The 21,708-nt window shown below is 42.7% G+C and overlaps 1 protein-coding gene across 2 annotated transcripts in view; it reads left to right on the plus strand.

Annotated features, from left to right (window-relative positions):
• TTC8 (tetratricopeptide repeat domain 8) overlaps positions 1 to 21,708 on the plus strand; it is an 86,549-nt gene that overhangs the window by 26,550 nt on the left and 38,291 nt on the right. For both annotated transcript variants that reach the window (XM_077463742.1, XM_077463743.1), the window contains 4 exons: positions 1,475 to 1,595; positions 5,209 to 5,272; positions 5,445 to 5,604; positions 12,885 to 12,974. In XM_077463742.1, the coding sequence (XP_077319868.1) occupies positions 1,475 to 1,595; positions 5,209 to 5,272; positions 5,445 to 5,604; positions 12,885 to 12,974 (435 nt within the window). The remainder of the gene's footprint in view (positions 1 to 1,474; positions 1,596 to 5,208; positions 5,273 to 5,444; positions 5,605 to 12,884; positions 12,975 to 21,708) is intronic.

The following is a 21,708-nucleotide window of genomic DNA, read 5'->3' on the forward strand; positions in this document are numbered from 1 at the left end:
GTTAAACTTTTGTTTCACCAGACAATAACAACACATTTTTCCACATGCTTTGGGAGGGTTCAGATGTGTTTTTGCAAGATTTAGCTGGACTTCGATGTTTTATCTTCATAAGAAAAGACTTTTGTCTTTCCACTCCACCCCATAGACATACCGTATTTTCCGGCGTATAAGACGACCTTTTACACGTAAAAAAATTGGCCAAAAAGCAGGGGTCGTCTTATACGCCGGGTCAGCTCCTCGGATGCCGGCTGGGTGTTCGGTAATACTGTATGTAGCTTCGGGTACATACAGTATATACCGCTGAGCCAATCCTGGTGAGCGATGTATTCAAATGAATACAAAGCCTGCTCGGATTGGAGTAACGACCTCTGCCAATCCGAGCAGGCTACTCTGTAGCCTGCTCTGATTGGCTTGGAGAGTCAGAGCGGCGCGGGCTGATGATGTTACAGCCTCTGCCAATCCAAGCAGGCTTTGTATTCATTAATAGAATACATCGCTCGCTGTGATTGGCTCCAGCAAATGCAGGAAAAAGGAAGAAATATGAAGCCTCGGAAGCCTCGAAAGCCGGGTCGTCTTATACGGTAAGTACAGATTTAAAATCATTCTTGTCCTGTAAGATTAGGGGGTCGTCTTATATGCCGGGTCGCCTTATACACCGGCAAATACGGTATAAAGAATACGGGAGATTGTTGTCACATGTACCACACAGCCAGTACTTGCCAGATATTCTTGCAGCTCCTTTAATGTTGCTGTAGGCTTCTTGGCAGCCTCCCTGACCAGTTTTCATCTCACCTTTTAATAAATTTTGGAGGGAAGTCCAGTTCTTGGTAATGTCACCGTTGTGCCATATTTTCTCCACTTGATGACTGTCTTCAATGTGTTTTCATGGTATATCTAATGCACTGGAAATTCTTTTGTACCTTTCTTCTAACAATGAGATCCCTCTGATGCCTTAGAAGCTCTCTGCAGTATGGCTTTTGCTGTAGGGTGCAACTAAGAAAATGTCAGGAAAGACCTACTAGAACAGCTGAACTTTATTTGGGATTAATCAGAGGCACTTTAAATTATGGCAGGTGTGTACTGACTCCTATTTAACGTGAGTTTGAATGTGATAGCTTAATTCTGAATGCAGCTACAACCCCAGTTATAAGAGGGTGTCGGAAGTTCTGAAATTATTTATCTTTGTCTTATTTATTTTTTTTCATCACAGAAACCTGACATTTTAACAAGGGTGTGTAGACATTTATATCCACTGTAAGTGACTGGAAACATACTGGAAGAAACCTTTTTTTAGTGGGCATTGATTCATTGGTGTCTTTGAATATATAAATCAAAAAAAGAGTTTATCATGTGGCAGCATGTCCAAATGGAGTCTCAATTTCCTTCTGTCAGCAGCCTGGATCCTTTCATTGGTTCATTCAGTGCTGACCTGGCGGGATATTTCTCTCATTGTGTTCCCTGTGCTTTCCTGCAGGCAGCATGGAGTCTGAAGACCCGGGCCCTGACCGAAATGGTTTACGTGGATGAGATTGATGTTGACCAGGAAGGAATTGCTGAAATGACACTGGATGAAAACTCTATTGCACAAGTCGCACGTAAGTTGGTAACGGCCGCGTGCGTCCAGCAGGGTCATGTACCCTGACTGTATGCATTCTTTTGTGGAAAATTACTTAGAACCCCCAAACATTTTATAATAAATATATATTATTAGCATTAAAACAAATGAAATGACCCTTTCACTGATTTAGGATGCAGAGAGACTTACAGCAGAGCACAGCACTGGACAGGGGAGCGGGAGTTGTCAAAGTTAACTTTTCCTATTGATAAGCTGGTGATTGGTTGCTCGGCGCATCAGAGCAACCAAGCACCAGCTTGTTAATAGGAAAAATTGACTTTGCCAGCAAAAATGTCCCTCTCTAGATGTGCAAAGCTGGTAGAGGCACCCCCAAAAAGACTTGGAGCTGTAATTGCAGTGAAAGGCGGTTCTACAAAGTATTGACTCAGGGGGGCGCCATGCAAATTTACCCTACAATTTTCACATATTTGTTTGTAAAAAAAATAAAAAAAAAAAAAAAAAAGGGAAAACCATTTATGATTTTCCTTCCACTTCACAATTATATGCCACATTGTGTTGGTCTATCACATAAAATCTCATTAAAATTTATGTTTTTGGTTGTAACGTGACAAAGTGTGGAAAATTTCAAAGGATATGAATACTTTTTCAAGGCACTGTAGAACATGCTGCATTTTTACTGTACTGGAACACAGCAAAACTTACTAGAACTGCATGTGATGTGAACTGTAAGTAAAAACTCACCCGGAACATATTTGTAGTGCATTTTTGTGGTGTGAACTAGCCATTCATGCTCATAAACCAAATATAATGCCAGATTTTTGGTAAAATATGAAGGCTGTGTTACACAGAGTAAATAGATATTTAACATGTCACCCTTTAACATTGCGCATGCTCGTGGAAGGGAGACAAACTACATCACCGTAGGCAATGCTTTAAATGCCTTTACAGGTTAACAGTTTAGAGTTACACAGGAGGTCTGGTGCTAGAATGATTGCTCTCGCTCTGACGTTCATTATCTCACATGTGGTGCCATCACCATTTACGTATGCACGCAGGACCAAGGCATGCACGTGAGCACGGGGGAGGGGTGGCAAAAGTCCTGCCTGTGAGCCAATCGCGGCCCGGATTTGTATGGCCCGCCTGGTGTGCCGCGGTATCAGGGCTGTCAGATGAGCTCAAACCCCAGACTGTGAGAAGCTCCGTCGGCTTCAAAAGTGAAAGTAAAGTGCAGGGGAGTGTGCTGTGCTCTCTGCTTCCCACTACAGTGCAATACCCGGCTGAATGAGGAAGCTGGAAAGGTAGAGTACTGTGCTACAGGCTTGATTTATTTTAAAAGGGCTTTATTCATGTGTCTGTATGTGTGTGTATGTATGAATATGTCTGTATGTACGTGTATGCATGTGTCTGTATGTGTGTACGTGCATGTGTCTGTATGTATGTGTGTTACTTTTAATCCGGACCCCCCCCCCCCCCCCTATTCTTGTACCATCAGAACAGCTTTTGTAGGGCTTGTGTGTGATGGCAGCCAGGACTGCTGCTCCTCTGAAAAGCAATCCATACACAGATCACTTTTCAGAGGTGGTAAAGAGGCATTATGTTGCCTCCTCACCGCCTGTTTTAAGTAGAGGTCGACCGATATGGGTTTTTCTCTGGCCGATGCCGATATTTAGAAATCATGGCGGCCGATAGCCGATATATGATGCCGATTTTTTTGGGCCGATATGTTAGGCCGATTTTATTTTATTTATTTATTTTTTTTTAATCCCCCTTGATCTAACACACCTTTCCCATTGGGGCGTTTTTCAGGCGCTTTTGGGCTAAAAATAGCACCTGTAAAGTGCCTGCAAAATGTCTCCCCTGCAGTCTGTGTGAAAGACAGAGTGCTTTCACACTGAGGCGATGCGCTGGCAGGATCTTAAAAAAAAGTCCTGCAAGCAGCACGTTTGGAGTGGTGTATACCGCTCCTCCACCACTCCTGCCCATTGATATGAATGGGCACCACTGCCGAAGCGCATGCAATGCGATTTGGCAGCAGTGCTTCATGGGCGCATTTAACCTCTTCCTTGGCCGCTAGCTGGGTTATATGTGCCCCACTAGCAGCCAAATAGCACCGCTAAAATGATGGTAAAGAGCCGCTAAAGTGTATGTATTAAATAAAAAAAAGGTAGTCAAAACTTTTGGACGAAAAAAAAAAAATGGGCTAACTTTACTGTTTTTATTTTATTTTTAAATAGTGTCTTTTTTTTCCCCAAAAAAATGCATTTGAAAGACCTCTGTGCAAATGCCGTGTGACATAAAATATTGCAACAACCGCTATTTTATTCCCTAGGATCTCTGCTAAAAAAATATATATAATTTTTGGGGGGTCTAAGTGATTTTCTGGCAGAAAATACAGGATTTTTACTTGTAAGCAACAAGTGTCAGAAAAGATTTAGTCTTTAAATGGTTAAACTGGGAACTTCTACACACTGAGATGACTTCATTCATTGAAGTGTAAACATTGTATCATTTAGTTCTTTTCTTGGCAGTCTGCCCAGAGAGGAGGAAAGTGTTGCTATGACGACTCAGGCAACTCACACTGACTTCTTACAGAAGTCATTTCAAAGTCCCGCTGTAGTTCTAAATCGGCTTTTTATCAGAACAATCGGCCGATGCCGATTATTTAAAAAACGGCAAATATCGGCCGATATATCGGTCGACCTCTAGTTTTAAGCCCGTAAATGCAGCATCACTATACCGCAACTGTGCAATCCACACAGTTGTGGGGTAGTTGAAGTGCAGCCCCAGTGCACCCCTGGGTATACCTCCAGCTGCAGCCACAGCATGTGTACACCCCCAGCTGCTCCCTCTGCAGCTAAAGGAGGAGAAGTTGGGGGTGGTAAAAACAGCTTAACCATGTGGTTTTACTGTCCCTCCAACAAGCCCTTGGTTCACATCTGTGTGACTGCGTGCTGTGTGTAGGGCAGCCCATTCATTTAAATGGGCTTCCCTACCCACAAAAATTCAGGGGAAAAGTCCTGAGCTTTTTTTTTTTTTTGTTAATTGCACTGCACCAAAAGTACCCCACATTTTCCAATGTGTGGGGTACCATTAAGAATTAACGGTACCCCTAAAGAGCAGAGCATTCGTCTGTGTGTCGGGAACGAGCGTGACAAAGGCAAGAGAATTCTTGTTGGGCGGTGTATTCGTGCTCAAACGACCGAATTAGACCGAAATTTTAATGGTTCAAAGAATGTCAGGCAAAATGGTCGGCCCTTACACATGTTCACTTCATCAAATCTGGCCCTCTTTGAGAAAAGTTTGGACACCCCTGATTTACACTTTCAAGCAGAGCTCCACTCAAAAGGGGCAAGTTCCGTTTTTAAGCACTCCAGTGCCAATTCTATAGCAAGCATGGTCTGAAGTCTGCACTTTTAGATATTAGTTGACAATGTCAACCGCTATATTTCTATCCTGACGGACTTGCATTTAGTTGCAGTTTGCAGCATCAAAAAGCTAGAAATTCTGCTTCTTTACCTGAGGGCTAGTAATATTGCTCTGCATTTATAATTTAGAGGCCACTCAGGACGCATATCTCTTCAGTGAACAGATTTATACAGCTGCAGTGAACAAATGAAATGAATTATTTACAGGTCCTGGGACCAGCCTCAGACAGGCAACGGCAAGAAAAATCGAGGGACCAAGTCCAGCGGTCAGGTAAGAAGTTTTCTTGTTACCTCCAATGCTTTCCAGCGCTCATACAAGTGTGACACTTTAGCCTTCTCATCAATAATCCTTTTCTTGGAAGTGTCTTTGGAAATGACCGATGCAACTTTTCTTATTATTAATGTTGGTGGACGTTTTTTATTTATTTTATTTTTTTTCCTAGACCAGTCACCCAATCCGGCAGGCCTTTGACAGGCTTTATTCGACCCGGTACGCAGTCTGGTCGCCCTGGCACTATGGAACAGGCGATCAGGACCCCCCGAACCGCAAGCACTGCTCGACCAATCACCAGTGCTTCCGGAAGGCATATCCGCCTCGGAACGGTAAACACAATTTTTATGTTGCGTTAATGTTGCTAGTTTTAGATACTGTATGTTATTATGAATATTTATGTGGCTGCAAAGTTTGAAGGATAAGAATACTTTTATCTCAACCACTTGCCCTCCGAAAGATTTAAGTCTGGTACCCACGGATCGATTGTTGGCCAACCGAGCATCTGATTTTTGTCAAAAGGGCGTGTGCCAGGATCTTGTCCTGCACACTAACGTTGGACAAATTGTCGTGCCACAAACAAGAACGTAGTGACGTACTATGAAGCATTTCAGCTCTTGAGCACCACCCTTTGAGGGGCCCCCTTCTGCCAATTTTGTGTTTGGTGAGAATTGATTCCGAGCATGCATGTTTGTACTTTCGACTTTTGTGTGAAGGATTTGTGTACTGACCATCCAATAATATGACGTGGAGCTGTCGTTTGACAAAAATTTACTAGCCTGTCATCCAACATTTGTTGTTGGAAAATTGAAACACAAAAAGCGAATTTCGGACAACAGTCTGTCAAAAGACAATCCCCTTCCGAAAATTGAACCATGTGGACGAGGCTTTACCCCTTTCATGACCAGGCCATTTTTTTGCAATACAGCACTGTGTTGCATGAACTGACAATTGCACGGTCATGCGGCACTGTACCCAAATAAATTCTTTTGGTGGTATTTGATCACCTCTTGTGTGTTTTTTGTTTTTTGTTTTTTTGTTTTTTTTTGCACTATAAACAAAAAAAGACCAACAATTTTGAAGAGAAAACTATAATTTTTACTTTCTACTATAAATAAAACAAAGTTTTTAGACTAATATGTATTCTGCTACATATTTTTGGTAACAAAAAAATCCCAGTAAGCGTATATTGATTGGTTTGTGCAAAAGTTATAGCGTCTACAAACTATGGTGTGTGTGTGTGTGTATATATGTGCGTGTGTGTGTATGTGTAAAATAAATATATATATATATATATATATATATATATATATATATATATATATATATATATATATATATATATATATATATATATATACACTTATAGCGAGACTGCTATATTACGGTGGACAATTGGACACTGACACTTTGTGGGAACCAGTGACACCAGTACAGCGATTTAAATATCTAGGGTGATCAAAGGTTAACTCTGTGACTAGCCAGTGTTTGTGTTTTACTAAGGGATGTGCTAGAGTTTATTCCCTGCTTTGCAGGAGGAAAAAAAAAATCCAGCACATCTCTGTTGACAGGACAGAGCTCTGCACTTTTCCCCTAATGCAGAACTCTGTTCTGTGTTCCTCCTCGCCGATCAGGGGGTGGCGGCGGACATTGATTTGCCGGGACACCCGCTGATCAACTTCTGCTATGACCAATCACAGCAGAAGTGGCGTGTCCCCTACCCAGGAGAGCCACTTTGTCGCTGTATTCGGTCGACAAGTGGTTAAGCCAAATGCTACCCTCTTTCCTCCTTTGCTTTTCCTATGCGACCTTTATTGCTAATTACACATTACAGATCAGTAGGCAATGTGGATCTGAAGTTGAGGCCAATCTTGATGGTGCTCCTTGTCATGGTTACGCACACCCATGGCAACTAGCTAACTGTGACGTGCGTTCCGTGACTGGGGTATATGAGGAACTAAGGGAATAAGGGGGAACTTATACTGAGCATGTAAGACTGGCTGTGGTACTTTCACAGCCCGCACTACCTTTGGGCGCCACTAGAGGGAGACTCCAATCCAGCTAGCTGACCACACACATAGGCAGATACGAATCTTGCATACAATCTAGTGCACTTTCAGAGTTGGTGAGCAGTATAGCAATTACTACACACTTCTAGGGAAGAGGGAGCACTCACATTGCCACATCCGTGAATTAGAGAGGAAACAAAAAGGGGTACTCAAAAAGTAACCATGGATCCAACAATGGAGAAGTAGAAAGAAAAATTATGCTATTTATTGAAAAACAAATTTTATATAATATATAGTGTTCACAAGCTTTAAAAATCATATAAAATGATTCAGTTTGTACAGTGAGCCCTTGTGCGTCTACATGTTTCACCGTTGGGCTTCTTCTGGACACGATCAAGGTTCAAAGCGATGACAAAAAGAGAGAACTAGTCTCACTGTCTGGAATGAAATATATTTAAATTACAAATCTAATAGACATAACGAGCATTACATTAAAAAGCATATACCAGTCAATCCTGAGGAACCACCCAAGTACAGGGGACACAGCAGAGAACCTACACATACCCTGTTAGTCGGTTGAGCCTCATGTACAAATATTTGGAATGTTCTCATAACGTTTGTCTATTAGATTTGTAATTTTAAATATATTTCACTCCAGACAGTGAGACTAGTTCTCTATTTTTGTCATCGCTTTGAACCTTAATCGCGTCCTGAAGAAGCCCAATGGTGAAACGTGTAGACGCACAAGGGCTCACTGTACAAACTGTATAATTTTAACGCTTGTGAACACTGTATATATTATATAAATTTGTTTTTCAATAGTACCATTTTCTTCTACTTCTCCATTGTTTCGATGCCTTTAAAGTCCGATCCATGGTTACTTTTTGAGTACCCCTTTTTGTTTCCTCTCTAATTCATGGATGTGGCAATGTGAGAGCTCCCTCTCCCCTTTTTTAAATATTTCTTTAGTACAATGATCTCCCCCACTGAGCTATTGTGTTCTGGCAGGGGGGTGCCCCTTCTGCCAGAACCAGGGCTTTTTTTCATGGGGAACTTGGTGGAACTCAGTTCCACCACCTCTGGCTCAGACCCTTGGGGGGGGGGGGGGGCGCTGCGCTGCTCTGCTCAGCACAATCACTTGTAAACACAGAAGTCTGGTTTCTGTGTTTACAAGTGACAGCTCTGCACTCTGTGTGTAACCCCCCTGAACTCTGCACTCTGCATGTAATGCAGAACCAGAACACTCAGAACGGGAGCCGATTGGCTGCTGGTTTTCCAGCATGCTGGTCCGACAGAAGCCAGCCAAATGGCTAACATACACACGGGCCGATTGTCTGTCAGCCAGTTTTTATTGAACCGGCCAATTTTTCTCCCGACATTCGCCCCATGTGGTTTAAGTCTGATGATTTTCATCTTGCTTTAACAGACCAAGCTGCCTAGCAAAAGTGGCAGCTAGAAGGTTGGGACACACAATCTACCAATGGCAGGGGTGCTTACAGTGGTCAGCTTTTATTTATTTATTTAAGTAAAACATTTGTCCAATACAAAAAAAAAAACCTTTTTGCTGTAACTGCTTAAAGCTGGACTTGTTAAATGCACTAGCAAATGTAGGTGGACTTGACTAACATTACACTCCCCCCAGATTGATCCAGAGTGGATACACCCTTGGGTCTCATTAAAACCTGAGCGTTTTGTAGCTTGAAGCTTAAAAACACTGGAGGAGAAAAAAAATCGATTATTCTCTATGAAGATGGTTCAATTCCCCACTTCATGTCACCTGAAGGCAAACTCCTGAAGCTCAAACAATCAAACAAGTCCTGGAGCTTTTTTTTTTTATTTATTTATTTTTTTGCGCAGTTTTGGGCATTTTTGGCACATTTCTATTCTCATAGAAATTAATAGAAGCACGCCATTCGCACATTTTTGTGCGTATTCACGCGTCTTTGCACAATTTTCTGTAAAAAAATAGTAATATATGAATCCTTTTTTTTTTTTTTTTTAAATAACATGCACAACTAAAAATCATCATAAGTAAAATAAATTAATAATGTGTAATAAAATTAATAATAAACCTCTAACCTTAAAGGGATTGTAAAGTGATTTTTTTTTTTTTTTTTTTTTTTTTTTTTAAATAACAAACATGTTATACTTCCCTCCACTGTGCAGCTCGTTTTGCACAGAGTGGCCCCGAACCTGCTCTTCTGGGGTCCCTCGGCGACTGTCTCTGCTTCTTCCCGCAGGTGCTTCTCACGTTCATGCGAGCTCCCTCGCATGGTGAGAAGCACCTGCGAGCGCGCTCCCGTGATACAGCCGGCGGCTATAGCCGCTCACTGTATCACACGGCCCCGCCCCCGGCGCTCCGCGTCAGTGGATGTGATTGACAGCAGCGCGAGCCAATGGCTGCACTGCTTTCCATCCATCCACTCTAGCCAATCAGCGGCCAGGCTGAACGGTGGAAAGGACGTCGGGGGACGAGGGCGGGATTTTTGAGGGGTGAGGTAAGTAAAATGGGGGGACTGGGGGCGCCGGCACTGTCAGATGTTTTTTCACCTTAATGCATAGAATGCATTAAGGTGAAAAAACATTTACCTTTACAACCCCTTTAATTATTATTATTATTATTAATTTATTTTCGGTTAGGGTGTTTAGTTATTTAATATTTTTATTTTTTTAAGGGTTAAAGTTCAGAGATATTTATTTATTGTTACTTAGTATTCATTTATTGATTTTTTTTTTTTTTTTTTTTTTTTTTTTTTTTTTCTGTTATAATATTAAATTCAAAAAACAAATTAAAATAATAATAACTTCTAATCCTAAACTGAACTCCAAGCCCTTACCCTAATGAAAAAAACATTATAATACATAAATACTAATAATAAAAGAAGAAATGAAGGCTAATGGAAAAGTTCAAAAAGCTGAAATACTTAGCAACAAATGATGCAACAGATGATAATTTTCTGTATTGGATTATTAAAAAAAAAAAAAATAAAATGGCAAAGCCCAAAAACATGCGCAAAACTGCGTGAAGAAAAAGCATTCGAAGACGCTACGCTCAGGTGTAAATGCAGCCTAAGACAGAAAGTGTGTTAGTGGCTGGATCACCAGTTGAAAGGGCAACAAAATTTAAAGCGGGCACCAAATGTCAAGGATTATAAAATGCAACATATACTGTACATAGATTCTATGGTGGGTTTTTATTTATTTATTTATTTTTTTATATATTGCTTTACCCCTTTTTAACCACTTCAATACCGGGCACTTATACACCTTCCTGCCCAGACCAATTTTGAGCTTTCAGCGATGTCGCACTTTGAATGACAATTGCGCAGTCATGCTACACTGTACCCAAATTAATTTTTATAATTTTTTTTCCCCACAAATAGAGCTTTCTTTTGGTGGTATTTGATCGCCTCTACGGTTTTTATTTTTTGCTAAACAAATAAAAAAAGACAGAAAATTTTGAAAAAAATGTTTTGTTTTGTTTCAGTTTCCAAACTTTGTAAATAAGTACGTTTTCTCCGGCACTGATGAGGTGGCACCAATGAAGTGGCACTGATGAGGTGGCACAATGAAGTGGCACTGATGAGGTGGCATTGATAGGCACTGATATGTGGCACTGATAGGCACTGATAGGTGGCACAAATTGGCACGGATTGGCATGGATAGGCGGCACAGATGGGCATGGATGGGCACTGATAGGTGGCACGGATGGGCACTGATGAGCGACATTGTATTGCATTGTTTTGTACTGATGGATGCCAATCAGTGATGCCCATTGTGGGCACTGATTGGCATCCCTGGTGGTCTAGGGTGGCATACCTGGTGCTGGGAATCCCTGGTGGTCTGGTGGCATCCCTGGTGGTCCAGTGTGGGCATCCTCGGGGGGGGGGGGGGCTGCGCTGATAATCGATCAGCACAGACCCCCCCCCGGTCAGAGGAGCAGCCGATCGGCTCTCCTCTACTCGCGTCTGACAGACGCGAGTGAGGAAAAGCCGATCACCGGCTCTTCCTATTTACACTGTGATCAGCCAATCACAGCTGATCACGTGGCAAAGAGTCTCCGTCGGACTGACACCCTGCAACAACGATCGCCGCTTCCGGTCAGGATTTTGAAACCACTTTGCAGCCGTCCTTTGACTATTGGCGGGTGGCAAGTGGTTAACATGGAGGAACCCTTAAAATAACTTTCATGCCTCAGGGAACTTCTATTGTATGTACATCTCACTGTACATTAGTGTGATGGTTTGTAGGGTTCTTAGATTTGTGGTCCGTGGGAAGAATCCCCCATCCATCCATCATCCATTTTTTTTTTTTTTATTTTTTTTTTTTATATATTCTTGGGGGATATTTATTATAACAAAAAGTGAGTACTGCTTGGACCTTCAAGAAGGGGACATACCCCGAAAGCTTGTCCTGAAAAATTGTATGTTGGTGCAAATAAAAATAAAAAAAATCACAGACAGTACTCAATTTTCTCTGTCACAATTGCGCTAATATGGCTACAATCACATCAAGTATGCTTTTTTTTTTTTACTATAGCGCAAAAAAGAAAACCTGCAGATTTGAGCAAATACCACCAAAAGAAAGCTCTATTTGTGGGAAAAAAGGTTGTCAATTTTGTTTGGGTACAACGTCGCGTGACTGCGCAATTGTCAGTTAAAGTGACAGAGTGCCGAATTGCAAAAAGTGCTCTGGTTAGGAAAGGGGTAAAATCTTCCAGGGCTGAAGCGGTTAAAGAAGAACTGCAGTCTGCTCACATAATTTGTAATAAAAACATCTTTGCCATTCTGAAGCTTCCCTCCAACCACGTTGCATATTATTTTATATATACTGTGATTCTTGCCAAATATGCAGCAGAAATCTCCCTCCACTGAGTCTGGCTGCAGCCATTTTAACTGTGGGCAGCTGAAGCTGCTGCCTGTTCACTTCCTGGATTTTCACAGACACACAGAAGGCTCTCATTTGCCCTCTTATGACTCACCCCCCCCTCCTGGAAAATTCTCACCAGAGTGAGAGAGAGATCTCTGCATGATGTCGTAAACCTAGGCTAATGACCAGACAAGAAACGGGAAGTGGGCTGTATAAGGTATTTAGACCCCTTTCACACCGGGGCGCTTTACAGGTGCTACAGCACGAAAAATAGCACCTGCAAAGCGCACTGAAAGAGCCGCTCCTCACACTCCGGTGTGAAACCCCCCTGGGCTTTCACACTGGAGCGGTGCACTGGCAGGACGGTAAAAAAAAAGTCCTGCTAGCAGCATCTTTGGAGCGGTGAAGGAGCAGTTTGTATATACCAGTCCTTTACCGCAGCGCTTTGCGGTGGTTTTAACCCTTTCTTGCCTGCTAGCAGGGGGGTAAAACCGCCCCCGCTAGCGGCCGAATACCATCGCTAAAACTACGTTAAAGTGGCGCTAAAAATAGCACAGTTTTACCGCTGGTGCCCGCACCGCCCCAGTGTGAAAGGGGCCTTACTGGCACAAAAAAAGTGTTTTACTATCTAAAGTTAAAACAACAAGGGCAGAAGATTTAATAGATGGAAAGATGAAAAAATGACATAAGACCCGCTTTTAATATCATTTTTCTATGTTTTGTTTCTTCATTAGGCGTCAATGCTGACAAATCCAGATGGACCTTTTATCAATCTGTCGAGATTAAATTTGTCTAAATATGCACGAAGTCCCAACTTGGCCAAGGTTAGTCTGCAGAAAAGCTCATTTGAAATCTACCAATGTTACATTTTATTTAAACCAAATTAAATTATGTGAAGTAGAAGTTGTCGCTCTATGAAATTCTCAAAAACATAAATGAAACCGAGTGTTTGGTAGGAGACTTGACTGTTATTCTCTATCAGCCTCTTCTAACTTACTCATAGCTAGAGAGCTCTAAAAAAAGAAATCTTTTTTTTTTTTTATTCTTTTTCTCGTTATTAATATTAAACAGGCAGTCTGGAGGCCTCATTGAGGAATGCTATAAATGCTTTTTGATTTTTCATATAGCATCCTTCAAGTCCTACATCAGATCGCTAGCGGCTTCCTAGAGTTTCATTCTAATACTTCAGTCGTCTGTACTTTCTACTGCGTAGTTTATTCAAAGTCAGCGGCGTCTTGGAGAGATCCATCTAGAATTTTTTTTTTTTGTATTGTTCACTAGGGAGTAGCTAATCTCTGATATCGGCAGTCTGGGTATAAGAGTCCCGCTGGGTTGGAGTTCTACTTTCAAAGTAAAAATGGGATCCGCTCAGATCAATTCGCAACTAGCAAAACGTAAGGTGCATATGGGCAGTCCACAGAACAATACAATACAAAAAAAAATAATTCCTAGCAAAACAAAGTCTAAGCTGTTTCAGCAATTTGCATTAAAAAAACAAAACCTTTGTTACATTTTTTTTTTTTTTTTCTTGGCAAATGCAACGCCACAGAGCAACAGGAACACGCTGCAAAATGTGTTTGCTAAACGAGACTAGCCTGAGCTCCAAACTTGGGACATAACGTATAAAGCATTGGAGTAAGTTGAGAGCAGGTATGCCTTGAAGGTTTCTTCTTCCTCCCTAAAAGCAAAACTTTTTCTTTAGGAGAGCATAGGTATACGCAGACTATTAATATTAAAAACAAAAGTTCTTGGCGCACAAATGGAAGAAACCTTTTGTAGAGAACACTTTATCCAAATATTAGGTTAATTGTTGTCTCATAGAGGGCCTATAATTAGTCTCAATGTGCAGCTGCTAGACCACTTTGGACATGGTGGAAGAAAGCAGAAATTGAACCATCACAAGAACAGCGCATCAGAGAGACTCATAGTCTGATGTGAAGAGCATAGAAACAATTTATTAAAATGAAAAAGAAAAAAACTCGATAAAAGACGTCTGATCCTCCAGGGATCTTAAAACCTTTACATCAGTCAATCACGACAATAAAACAACAGTTGCTTGATGATAAATTAACCCTGGAATCTTCTACTCGTAACTTTGAGATGTTTATTCATTTTTATTCATTTTTTTATTCATTTTTTTTATTCATTTTTTTATTTTTTTATTCATCTTTCTTTTTATTTTCACATTTTTTACATTTTTTACGTTCCATATATTTACAATTTTTTACCAAAGATATGTCGCTATATCCAATATACATCTTTCCTATACATTCCCCACCTCCTTCCCCCCCCCCCCTTCCCCCTTTTTTTCACATAATTTTCTCTCTTTTTCCCCACCCCACACTTCTCCTTAGATTTTCATATCCCTTTTCACCCACTCAATATCTCAATCGAATCCGAATCCATTGTTATCGGTGTCCCTTAAGTCTACACACCAATAGATATCATTGTTCCACAAGTCTCAAGCAAAACATACGTTTTGACACATGAGGGGTTAATTTAGTGCACTCCGGTACTCCCCGCCCCTCCATACAACCCGATGCTATATATCCCTATGTGTACCACACGCCGCCTCAGCTTTGATAAAGCGCATGCGCGCGAAACATGTTAGCAGGCCGGTCGGCATGACAACCCCCCTCGCTACGGAGCCTTCCACGTGACCAATAGTGACCCGCAACCGTTCGGGCAAGCGAAGCGCTGCGCTCCAAGCCTCTCCAACACACAAGGTGGACGCGCTTACTGCACCTCCGTCCCGGAGCACAGGGAGCAGGATTGACCCTTTTTCTTCCACTCCTCCAGCTCAGTGTGACGGCGCCCCAGCCCTACAGTCCAGCCATTAACAAAAGTGAGTGTCTTTTGGGAACTCTGTTCCAATCATTTATTTACACCTATATACGAACTTCACTGGTTCCCCCTGCCTCTGGGAGATAATCACCCACAATCATTCAATCTACGTGTACAATAGACTACACTAGCAACACAGCCCTGTTTTTACCAACATCTCAAAGTTACGAGTAGAAGATTCCAGGGTTAATTTATCATCAAGCAACTGTTGTTTTATTGTCGTGATTGACTGATGTAAAGGTTTTAAGATCCCTGGAGGATCAGACGTCTTTTATCGAGTTTTTTTCTTTTTCATTTTAATAAATTGTTTCTATGCTCTTCACATCAGACTATGAGTCTCTCTGATGCGCTGTTCTTGTGATGGTTCAATACGCAGACTATTGCATTAGGGTATGCTCCCCAAAGCTCCAACACATTTGCGTTTAACATATTTACCAGCCTCTTCCCTGCTCTCCATACTGAAACAATGGGAGGAAGGGGGAGCAAGGGAGCACATGGGGGACCCGGGCAACAGAAGAAAAAGGAACAGGGAAAGGAGGAGTGGTGGAGGTGTCATATATTAGTACTGATCCCCTATATTTTCCTCCTGTGGCAGCTGAATGTTGACAAAAGGGAGAGGAGGAGAAGCCTACTTTCAGCTGCTGCAGGAGGAAAATACAGATCGGATCCACTAAATTCCACACCTGCACTTCCCCTGTCCAGGTTCTGAGGGTCGGATTGCGATTTTACCTGTCACCTTCTTACCATTGACAGGTTGCCAACCCCAGGATTAGGGTGTGCCAAGGCACACTTGGCAGACTCCTTGCGCACGCCTATGGTGGGATTAGAGCCCCTGTCAGGTTTGTTTTTTTGTTTTTTTTACTTTCAAAATATTTATTGGAAGAAGAACCCTGAAGAAGGTGTTTAAAAACACCCGTGTTGAGTCGCTTCTGAATCGCTTTTTCTGCAATGGGAGCAGTAGCAGGAGCGCTGTATACATGTGATTGTGAATCTCTGTAGAGAAGCTATTAGCTGGACTTGGAGAGAGACTAGCCAGCAGTATCTATGTGAGCAATCAAGATACGATTGAACTAACATTGAAATGCGATTAGGATGGCTGTAAATTAGGCTTGATCTGAGCTGTCAGCTCTGTAAACATGAAAATTTTTTAACCAAAACTCTTTAATTGTTATGAACTTTTGTACCGGGTGCTCCTCGACTTTCCCCACTTTTGGACAGCCCATCAGGGTGCTTTATTCTTCTTGGTAGAAAAAAAAAGCTGGAAAAGTGGGTGCAAACAGAAAAGTCTTTTGTGGCCTTTGGGACCCCACGCAACCAAAGGTATGCAAACGGCACTTGTAGAAGCAACAAGCTGATCCCCCTAGCTTTAGTTGTAGTGTGCACTTTATCAATAAGATCTGGCCGGTGTCTCCTTAGAAGGGGTTGTAAAGGTCCGTGTTTTTTCACCTTATTGCATCCTATGCATTAAATTAAAAAAAACACCTGTCAGTGACCGGCCCCCAGCCCCCCCCCCCCCCCATTTTACTTACCTGAACCCTTGAACTTGTCCCACAGGGATGCGTCGTTTTTCTGCTAGGAGTTTCCTGGCTGTTGATTGGATAGATTGATAGCAGTGCAGCAATTGGCTCCTGCTGCTGTCAATCAAATCCAATGACGTGCCCACTGGGGGCAGGGCGGAGTCCTCGCCGAATGCTGGACTTGGGAGCATGCCCACAAGGTAACCCCCCGGCAGAGTGCTTCTCCCAGGGGGGTTATCTGATGTGGGGAGGAGCCGAGAGAAAGGCCCAAGAAGAGCAGGTTGGAGGCCACTCTGCAAAACGAGCTGCACAGTGGAGGTAAGTATGACATGTTTGTTATTTAAATAAATAAATTAACCTTTTGTGTCACTTTAACTTAGGAGTAACCGCGGTAGACTAACTTCTTGAGGTTAAGCATATCTGATAAGGATTTTAGCAACCCAAAATCACACTGTGGCTTCAGAAGCCACAAAGGGTACAGGTAAACTGTATACAGAATCTACTGGAAAGGGCTTGGGAGCATGTTTGTGTCCTCTTCAAACAGAGTCCGCAAATTACTTGGCTAGGGATGAGCCGAACACCCCCCGGTTCGGTTCGCACCAGAACTTGCGAACGACCCCCGCGTTCGAAACGAACGTTAGAACCCCATTGAAGTCTATGGGACTCGAACGTTCGAAATGAAAAGTGCTAATTTTAACGGCTAATATGCAAGATAGTGTCCTAAAAAGGGTTTGGGGACCTGCCTCCTGCCTCAGGGGACATGGGTCACTGCAAAAAAAAGTTTTAAAAACTGCCGTTTTGGCGGGAGCACTGATTTTAATGACGATTAAAGTGAAAAAAAAAGGTGAAATATTCCTTTAAATATGGTGCCTGGGGGGTGTCTATAGTATGCCTGTGAAGTGCCACGTGTTTCCCGTGTTTGGAACAGTCCCTGCACAAAATGACATTAAACGGAAATAACACCATTTAAAACTGCTTGCGGTTTTAATGTTATATCTGGTTCCTGCAATATGGTTGAAAATCATTGAGAAAAATGGCATGGGTAGCCCTCCCTGCCCATTACCAGCCTATTTGGGTCTTGTACGCATATTAAGGGGAACCCCGTACCCATATTAAAAAAAGGAAATGCGTGTGGCCCCCAGGCCCTATATACTCAGAACAGCAGTATACAGGCGGTGCAAACAAGACAGGGACTGTGTAGGTTTGTTGTGTTAAGTTGAATCTGTTTGTAATTTTCAACCGGTACATTTTTAAAGTGTAGCTCCAGTCAAAAAAACGATTTTTAAGCTTTTTGGAAAACATAGGGAAGGGTTATCACCCCTGTATAATTTGTTTAGTCGTCCATCTTTTTTCATCTCACTTGCTGCTGTCTCCTTGCGTTTGCAAGTAGGAGATGTTTGTAAGTTGGATGTTTGAAAGTAGGGGCCTGCCCTATATTATAGCGGTATGTACTGGGTACAGAGCACGCAGACAGCACGCACTATCTCCTAACACTACTGACTGCAAGCTCTATTATTAACCACTTGACCACTGGGCACTTAAACACCCTTAATAACCAGACCAATTTTCAGCTTTCGGTGCCCTCACATTTTGAATGACAATTACTCAGTCATGCAACACTGGACCTATAGGAAATGTTTGTCCTTTTTTTCACACAAATAGAGCTTTCTTTTGGTGGTATTTAATCACCTCTCAGTTTTTTATTTTTTGTGCTATAAAAGAAAAAAGACCGAAAATTCTGCGAAAAAATGAATTTTTATTCGTTTCTGTTATAAAATTTAGCAGATTAGTCATTTTTTCTTCATAAATTTTGGCCAAAATTCATACTACTACATATCTTTGGTAAAAATAAGTACAAATTGGTGGATATTATTTGGTCTTTGTGAAAGTTATAGAGTCCACAAGCTATGGTGCCAATATCTGAAAATTGATCACACCTGAAGTACTGACGGCCTATTTCCTTTTTTTTTTTTTTTTTCCACAAAATTGTCATATTATCAGGTTATTTCACACACACAGCATATGCATACCAAAAGACCCTGGAGAATACAATGGTGGTCGTTGCAAATTTTTATCTCACACGGTATTTGCACAGCAATTTTTCAAACGCGTTTTTTGGGGGGAAAAAACTGTTTTGTGCTTAAAAAACAAACAAAAAAAACAGTAAAGTTAGCCCAATGTTTGCATAAAGTGAAAGATGAAGTTATGCTGAGTAAATAGATATCAAACATGTCACTCTTCAAAATTGCACATGCCCGTGGAATGGCGCCAAACGTCGCTACTTAAAAAATCCCCATAGGCGACGCTTACATTTTTTTTTACTGGTTACATGTTTTGATTTGCAGAGGAGGTCTAGGACTAGAATTATTGCTCTCGCTCTAACGTTCTCGGCGATACCTCACATGTGTGGTTTGAACACCGTTTTCATATGTGGGCGGGGCTTACGCATGCGTTCGCTTCTGCATGCGAGCACATGGGGACATGGGCGCTTTAAAAAATTTTTTTTTTTTTTTTTATTGTTCATTTTACTTTATTTATTTTAGTTTGACATTTTTTTCCCCAAAAATATATTTTTGATAACTTTTATTCCTATTACAAGGAATGTAAACATCCCTTGTAATAGGAATATGGGGTGACAGGTCCTCTTTACAGTGAAATCTGGGGGTCAATATGACCCCACATCTCACCTCTAGGCTGGGAAGCCTGAAATAAAAAATAAAAAAAAGATTCTGGCTTTGATCGTACTGGCGAGTTGGTAGAAGCACCGGAGGGCGGTGAGGGGTGGGGGGCGTCTATGGCTGGGTATTTCAGGGTATCACCGAGTATGGCTGGGTATCTCCGAGTATGGCTGGGTATGGCAATTTATGGCAGGGTATTGGAGTATTGGCGGGGTACTACAGAGTAATAGCAGGGTACTGCAGATTATTGGGGGGTACTCCAGAGTAATGGCAGGGTACTGCAGAGTAATGGGGGTTACTGCAGAGTAATGGGGGTTACTGCAGAGTAATGGCGGGGTACTGCAGAGTAATGGCGGGGTACTGCAGAGTAATGGCGGGGTACTGCAGAGTAATGGCGGGGTACTGCAGAGTAATGGCGGGGTACTGCAGAGTATTGGGGGGTACTGCAGAGTAATGGCGGGGTACTGCAGAGTAATGGCGGGGTACTGCAGAGTATGCACTGGTATTGCAGAGTATTGGCAGGGAATTGAGGGGTTAAATTCGGTGAGCAGCGATGTGGGCACTGCAGATGCAGCCCACATCGCTGCTGACACCGATCTCTTTCCCCTCCGCTGTACCGATCGGTACAGAGAGGGGAGGGAGGAACCGGCGTCATAACATGACGCCGGTTTGTTTACAAGTGATCACTCCGTCATTTGACGGAGCGATCACGTGGTAAACGGCCGCGACGAGCGGCCGTTTACCGTGATCCGTGATGCGCCGGGTCCTGTGGACCCGGCGGTCACGGATGCTCTCGAGTGCGCGCCCCAGGGGGCGCGCGAGAGCAGAATTCTGGGAGGCCGTTAATTAACGGCCTCTCAGAGTTAAACAACCGCCCTGAAGCCGTTAATCGGCAATGGGCAGTTGTTAAGTGGTTAAAGCTAGATCACTAGCTATATAGGTGATGTGAATATAGTGGTGTATACTGCAGTCAGGGCACAGACAACAACCACTACACAGCAGCAAGATAGGAAATCAGCCAAAAACGATCGGTGTGTACTGTGTTGAAGGTACACAGAACACCCACTGCTTCAGATGCTAACACACTACACGAGGCCGCCTCAAAGGCGGCCTTATATAGTGTGGGGCGTGCACTACACAGCCTGAGCTATGATTGGCCACAGGCAGGATGCCTGTGGCCAATCATGGCTCTCCTCGCTGCTGGCGCTACGATTGGCCAAGCATGCGGGGTCACAGTGCATGCTTGGCCAATCATGAGCCAGCAATGCACTGCGCCACCGCAGTGCATTGTGGTCCGCGCGCGCCACTCGAATTTTAAAGCGAACGGCCCAAACGTTCGGAATTTGCCGAACGGCCGAACGGCCAATGTTCGAGTCGAACGTACGTTCGACTCGAACACGAAGCTCATCCCTATACTTGGCAATTTGGGTCATAAAGTGTCAGGAACCATGAATCGGACAGATTTAATATAGTGGTAAAAATGGTACAAATAGTAAACGTCAAAACATAGCCAGGAAATTGGGGAGCCAGAGATCGGCATAGTTAGACTAGCAGACAGGATCAGGAACCAGAAGGGACGTCAGCTAGGCAAGTCTTCAACAGGAAACCAGCAGAGAGTCCCTAGATATGTTGACAAAGGCACAGGATATCTAATCCAGGCAGCTTAACCACTTGACCACTGGCCACTTAACCACTTGCCGACCAGCGCACGACGATGTACGTCGACAGAATGGCACGGGCAGGCAAATGGGCGTACATGTACGTCCCTTTAAATTTGCCGCCCTGCCATCGGGAGCGCGCCGCCTCCCGCGCTGGTCGCGACCCCCGTGAGTCCGGTCGCGGGACCCGCGGACTCGATCGCCGCGGGCATCCCCGCGATCGTCTCACGGAGCGGCCAAATTAAGAAATGCCGTTGTAAACAGCATTTCTTCATTCTGCCTAGCAACTAGTGACGCTGATCTCTGCTCCATGTGATTGGAGCAGAGATCAGTGTTCACTAAATGAAAGCCCAACCCCCCCACAGTTAGTAACACACCCCTAGGAACACTTAACCCCTACACTGCCACCCACTGGTTAACCCCTTCACTGCCAGTGTCATTTACACAGGAATCACTGCATTTATATAGCAGTGATTACTGTATAAATGACAATGGTCCCAAAAATGTGTCAAAAATGTCCGATGGGTCCCCCACAATGTCGCAGTCACAATAAAAATCGCTGATCGCCGCCATTACTAGTAAAAAAAAATAATAAAAAATTATTAATAAAAATGCTATAAAACTATCCCTATTTTGTAAACGCTATAACTTTTGCGCAAACCAATCAATCGCTTATTGCGTTTTTTTTTAATTTATTTTTTTACCAAAAATATGTAGAAGAATACGTATCGGCCTAAACTGAGGGAAAAAAATGTTTTTTTATATATTTTTGGGGGATATATATTATAACAAAAAGTAAAAAATAATGCGTTTTTTTTCAAAATTGTCGCTCTATTTTTGTTTATAGCGCAAAATATAAAA

This window comes from Lithobates pipiens, unplaced genomic scaffold (genome assembly GCF_037356315.1).
Source record: "Lithobates pipiens isolate NorthernLeopardFrog02 unplaced genomic scaffold, aLitPip1_a1.2 Scaffold_30, whole genome shotgun sequence".
In the NCBI taxonomy this organism is placed as follows: domain Eukaryota; kingdom Metazoa; phylum Chordata; class Amphibia; order Anura; family Ranidae; genus Lithobates; species Lithobates pipiens.